The sequence below is a fragment of the Pundamilia nyererei genome, unplaced genomic scaffold, assembly GCF_000239375.1.
Source record: "Pundamilia nyererei isolate P.nyererei 1_Seehausen unplaced genomic scaffold, PunNye1.0 scaffold00184, whole genome shotgun sequence".
NCBI lineage: Eukaryota > Metazoa > Chordata > Actinopteri > Cichliformes > Cichlidae > Pundamilia > Pundamilia nyererei.
Window position 1 is genome coordinate 53,707 of NW_005187585.1, and position 6,430 is coordinate 60,136.

Genomic DNA, 6,430 nt, shown 5'->3' on the forward strand with positions numbered 1-6,430 from the left:
GGGGGGTCTGGCAACATCAGAGGCTTTCACAATCGTGGATTGCGTCTGAGAGATGGATGCGTTGCAGATTCGTGCGGCAGTTCGCCACACAAAGTATGATAATAAACAGCCTGAGGCCTCCTGAAGGTAACGCGCAGCAGTGCAAACCAATATACAGTGACGTGCCAGAACAGCATGTCCCACCTCTAATGCTGTTGGTCTTTTGCCAAGGCTTGGACAAGACCTCTGAAGGTGGCTGTGATATCTGGCACTCAGACGTCAGCTGCGGATCCTTTCGGGTCCAAAACAATCGCACGGCAATAACGAGCTGGCCCTCAGGTCTTTGCACCTGCCCATTTCTCCCATACACAACACGTCCACTCGAAGATGTTCGCTGCATGTGCATGATAACTATAACATGCACTTCATCTGTAGATTAGCTGTAATACTGTGGCTCACGGGTGTGTAGCAGAACTAAAAATGACAGTTCTGGGGGGGTTTCTTAGAGCAACCCAAAACAAATGCATTTCTTCAGCACACTGAATCGGAGTGGGTTTTCATCTGAAGAAGTCACCTTGACATTTAGGAACACTGCAATAGATATTTCTCATTATTTGGTGACATTCAAAACAATCCAGCAGACACGTCCAAACTGTGGCTGCCGTTACAGCTCGATCCACTAACTCATTAAGGAGCAAAAATAACCAGCGACTCATTTGGAAATAAATTTAAAACTTTTAATCTCTTTTTTTGGTCATTTTTTTCCACAGGAAAAAAGCCAATTACTTTCTTTTTCAAGTTCCCTCATAAAAGAATCTGATTATTTCCCTTCTTTTGTGAACCAGCTCAATTTGTCCTCATTCAAAGACGCTGTGACAGTTATTCATTAATAATGAATATTTGTCTCCCCGGCATAAAAATAAAAGACAATAAATATTCACAAACACTGTTAGAGCACTGGCTATCAACCAGATTCTTATTTTAAACATCAGAAAGTTCACATTTGTTGCTCGACTGCGATGATGGAAAACCATTTGCTGCAGCGGTACGTCTCGTACAGCAGAGAGCTGTGCTTAAAGATTGCCAGAGCGCCGATTTTAACACGCTTTCCTTTTCATTAATGCCGTTCGCTTCTTTCACACACTGTGACAGTTCCACACTTGCACAAAAAGCTCAGAAGTAGGACCAGCCAACCCAGTGCACAACATCTCAGCTATCTGATGCCACCCAAAGTGACAAAACCACAACGTGGTGTATAAGAACAGAAGAGACCCTCAATTCGTTAAAATAACACTTAAAAAGAAAATCTCAGGTGTGAAAGAGCTGCTGGAATTAAAATGGTGATGTCCTGGAGCTCATCTGATCTGCTCACATCCCCGTGAGCGACTGGAACTTTCTGACATAAACACTAAAAATCACTCAATGAAACATAAAACAAATCACAGCACATCATCCTGCAAAAATGAGTTTAAGTGAAGCCTTAAAGTGCTGAAAAGCGTATAAGCTTAATTAAAAAAACAACAACTTCAAATCCAGAAAATGAAACATAGATGCCTGTCTGTTAGAAAAGCAGCCGTTTTGTGCTTTGCCACTTTTCAATTAAAGATTTGAAACGTCATCAAATCTGAATTGCAGCTTGGCCTAAACAGAAAAATAAATAAACAAATAAATAAATAAAGATAAAATTAGTTTGGTTTTATTTTTAGCTGTGTTAAAATTATCATGGGTGCACCGTGAATCATCCCCAACTGTGAGCTGACTCTATTTTCACACCCGTCTTATAAAGTGTTTTTCAGTGTCTATGTCACTTGTTTAAGGCAGGGGTAGGGTATGATTTTGGCTCTGTAACCTTTCAGCAAACTGTAATTCCTGAAAAGGAGCTGAACCTGCACCTCCTCTGGGCTTTGTTGGCCAATTACAGGTCTATGATGCATGCCCACGCTCTGCAGAGAGCTGTGTGGGAGCTCCAGGAGCAGAGATGCCTGCTTTATTATTGTTTTTGTTTTCCCTTTGCCCAATTTCTGCCTAATTGCATTCATTTTTGATGGGTGCTGAAATCTTACAGCGTTAAAGCAGCTGTTAAAAAGTTGCCACAGGTCTGAGATGCGATATTAAGAATAATAATAATGGATTGCATTTATATAGCACTTTTCTAGGCACCCAAAGCACTTTACAATTCCACTATTCATTCACTCTCACATTCACACACTGGTGGAGGCAAGCTACAGCTGTAGCCACAGCTGCCCTGGGGCAGACTGACAGAAGCGAGGCTGCCATATCGAGCCATCTGGCCATCACCAGTAGGCAACGGGTGAAGTGTCTTGCCCAAGGACACAACGACCGAGACTGTCCGAGCCGGGGCTCGAACCGGCAACCTTCCGGTTACAAGACGAACTGCCAACTCTTGAGCCACAATCGCTCCGGGCTTCACTTTTTTTAAAAATTGTTTTTCATTTTTTAGACATACTTTGGATTAATAGCAAATTCCAAAACTGCAGAATCTGCGCTACTCAGCAAGAAAGTGCATCTTTCGGAAAACTCTTTGTTCACGAGCCATTTGACTAAAATGCTCCAGGAATGGAAGGAATGCACTCTGAAATTTGCACTAGAATGATTCACTCTTACCTCAACATGTTCTAAGAAAGACGCAATTAAAGCCCCTCAAAGTGATCAAACGCTTCCTTTCACACAGGAGGTTTGGCAAGCAACTACTCGTTTAACAGGTGAAGTGCACCTTTTTTTAGGTTTACCAAGTGTAACAGCATACTGGGCTGTTACACTGAGCTCAGGTCGAGCATTTCAAACAAGTTCACTGCCTTACTTGTTTGAGCAGAGCTCTAGAAACACACACTTAGGACAAAAAGCAACCATACAGTTCAAGAAGTAGGGGGCAAAAAAAAAAAAAAAAAGTGTTGTTTTTTTAACGCCATTGCTGCATAAACCCTTTTTCTAATTTTATTAGAATTTCTGAATACCACAGATCAGCTGAGTTGTCACTGATCTGACACTGTCCACGGGAAATCGTAAGTGCATGACCACTGTAAGTTTAACACTTTCAAAGACCTGAAACTGTAACCAATAAATCACTTTCTCAGATCCTCCTCAGCACCTTTTATGGCTCCTGTATGATGCTGCAAATCTATAAATACTCGGTGTGAAGTTTCATCAGCATTTCATCATTACTGAACAGTCAGCAGCGATCAATGCAAGAAATCCTCACCATTCTTTTCGTGCATATCAGCAGGTGCAACATTGCACAAATCTGTTACCCCGTTCCAAACATGATGCTAAACACGCTCATCACATCGTGCTAGAACTCAAATTTTATTTGAAGTACAATCCAAAAAAATCCACAAGGAGGGCTAGAGCCATGTTTGTGGGCTGACAGGTAATCATAAAGGCAAATCTAAAGAAAAAAGCTGATCATCAGTTCACTGCCTGGGTCTCTATGTTTTAGACAGTCTGTTTGCAGGTGATTTCTTAGATTAGGCTTTCGCACTCTTTCCCACTGGGAGATCTAGAAAACTATTTGCTGATTAAATGACAATGAAAATAAACAGCAGCTGCTGCCCTACTGCAAGCACTTAAGAAAATAAAAATGTGGAGAAAACACGTGTCTCAAAAAAAAAAGAGCTGCACACACACATTCATACATATCTGAAATATGAACTGCAAAGCTTTATATTAAGACCACACGTGTGTTTTCAATATAGGCAGAGGATGTATCTACAAACCTGTTCATTATAGTGAGTGCAGCTGAGCAGCAGCTGGCACAAAGGAGCATGTATAGATCCACAGATCCCGGACAGGCAGTGGAAACACACCGGAGGGGGGAGGGATCTAAAAATAGCCCAAGACTCTGATCAATAACTGTTAGATATGTTCAAACTGGGCTCTGCCACGCTGCCAAGGCAATACAGCGCATAAGGTGCGCGTCGGATGCCCTGGCGAGGAAGCCGCACCTGGTGCTGATATAACGGCAACCAGCTGCAGGAGCACCGTTAGGCGAAGCGGTGCGTCTTATTGTGCGTGTATCAACAGGTACGGAGGAGTCGCTGGTATTACTGAGCTGGCGGGATAGTGTTACTCCGCCCGCGGCCACACTCGGCCTCTGCCCGGACACCACGCACGACAGTTTCTAATTATTAATAAGTGCTCATTAATCCGGAGGGGACTTATTTCTAACGTAAACCAACAGGCGCGCAGCCGCTGTCATGTCCACACACACACTGACAGTCTGGAGGCTGTCGGCACGTCAAAGCCTGCAAACCGACATTATATTCTCCGAATTTACGAGCCGAGCGTCGGCACGGAGACAACTGCCCCTGCCGCGAGGAGAAGAACCGTCTCTTTCGGGGTTAAAGAGGAGGTAGAGACTGGTTGTGAAGTGAATACCGCCCTGCCAGCATCTGGTGTGCCGAAGAAAACGGTCAGTTCAGCCAAACCAGCGCGTCTCAATATCAACATAAACATGCTCGTGCGAGCTTTGGCGCTCGCGGGTTCAATAAAGTTCCGGCAGTTTTTGCCCAATAAACACAAAATCTGACAGGATCTCTGCCCCATGAGACTTAAACCCCTGAAGAACTGTGTGACCCAACAATCGATCGCTTCGCAACCGAGTAAATTTATAATGATTTCAGGCTGCGCCTTACCTTCAGTTCCGCACTCTCCGCCATCTTGTATTTCTTTGCGCAGGCGTGGTGAGGTGTTGTCACATGACTGGGACGCGCAGAGAATCCGCAGGAGCGCGCACAGCGGTGCGTTTAGGTGCACAAATTTAAAAAAAGGAAAAACAGGAGCAAAATGAGTCTATAGAATAGACTAGAATAGTCTACAAAAGAATCGAATAGGGCAGAAATCAAGTTAGCAAATTTAAAAACAACACAGGTTGACCAAAGTGCTGTACAAACTGAGAAAAAAAGAAAAGAAAAATAATATATATATAAGATAAGACACAAAATCAAAAATAACTCAATCATAAGCTAGGGAGTAAGATGTGCCTTCAGATGGGTTTTAAAAATGTTGAGTGTTGCAGAGGTAATAGTGTAAAAAGGCAGACTGTTTCAAAGTTTAGGTAACCGCAAAGGCCTGGTCTCCTCTGTGTTTTAGTCTGCTTCTAGGAACAACCACAAGCAACTGATCAGCTGACCTTAGACTGGAGTATGTTAAACTCAAGTTGAAGATGAGAGAGTAGAGCAGAATGTCTTTTTCAAAACATTGCAATCAGTAATAAAACTGCTTTAATCTTTTTAAGTTAAAGATTTCAACAAAACTCACTGCAAACCTCCTTTGTGCATGTAACAGCTCGTGTCAGTCAAGTAAAAACAAAAAAACACTGCTCTAAAATGTTCAACATTTTAAAAAAAAAGTTTGGACCTTTTTCAAATTTAAATGTTGAAACAAATGAGGATTCTTTTTCTTTTCCTTTCTTTCTTTTTTTGAATATATACTAATTTCATATACAATACATAATTTCATGCCAGCGAGATATTTTTATCTTGACATATTATCTTGATATATAAGATATTTGTTTATAAAAGCTGGGGTTGCCTGGGAGAAGGGGTCTGATTATTGAAAGACCCGAAACCCCAATGACCCCAGGTTACATCACTGATGATTTGTCCAGGGGCACCAGATGATGTATCATCAGCTGTTTTCTGGAATTACCAGTGACCACCAGGTTGACCACCAAGAATAGATTGGTGACAGTTGGAAAGACAGCAGACAGCTCGGAAAGACGGCACAGGGGCAGCAAGGGGTGGCATTCCAAGTTGCATCTTGCAAGAGGAAGATCCTACTAAAGCTACAAGTCAACCTACCGGGGGGTGGAAGAGAATCCTACCAGATGGATCAAAGAAATACGACTCTTGGCAATGGAAATATGAGCAAAATCTTGGTCTGTGTCAAGCCCTGATTAACCCATCTGCACCAGAGCAGGAATTTGATGGGGAGGAGTACCTTGCAAAGTTTATAAGAACTGTCCAAAGCTAATGACTAGTGATTTGGAGGAGGGGCAAGGTAGCAAAACAGTGGAGACAAGCGGAGGGGGGTGTGGATCCCAAAGGAGGATAAGTCCAAATACACTGATCAGTGCACGAACTCGCCCATCCTTTTTGCTCTTGCCATGAACATAACGATAACCTTTATTAGTCCAACGCGTGGGAAATTTGTTGGGTTAAGGCTGCCGACCTTAGCCAACCCTTCCGACCATACATACATTACAACATCACATGGGGAAGACAGGTCAGAGAGGTATAACAATGGAAAATGCACAACATGAGGAAAGACGGAGAAAATAGAACTCCCCCAGACTGAGCTCCAACAGGGAGATCAGTTTGAGGACAGAAAAAAAACCCCACCTCAGCACATAGCACTTGAATCAGCACATCTCACTACATAGAAGACATAAGCTTCGAAGGCGTTTGGAGGGGGTGAGTATAGGTCTGTGTCA

General features: G+C 42.9%; 1 protein-coding gene across 1 annotated transcript in view; it reads right to left on the reverse strand.

The window, feature by feature from the left end:
• The window catches only part of LOC102200240 (E3 SUMO-protein ligase PIAS1-like), a 52,897-nt gene extending 48,213 nt beyond the window's left edge, over positions 1–4,684 (reverse strand). The window contains exon 1 of the mRNA XM_005746819.1: positions 4,632–4,684. Coding sequence (XP_005746876.1) covers positions 4,632–4,655 — 24 coding nt within the window. The 5' untranslated portion in view covers positions 4,656–4,684. The remainder of the gene's footprint in view (positions 1–4,631) is intronic.
• Positions 4,685–6,430: the final 1,746 nt, after the last annotated feature.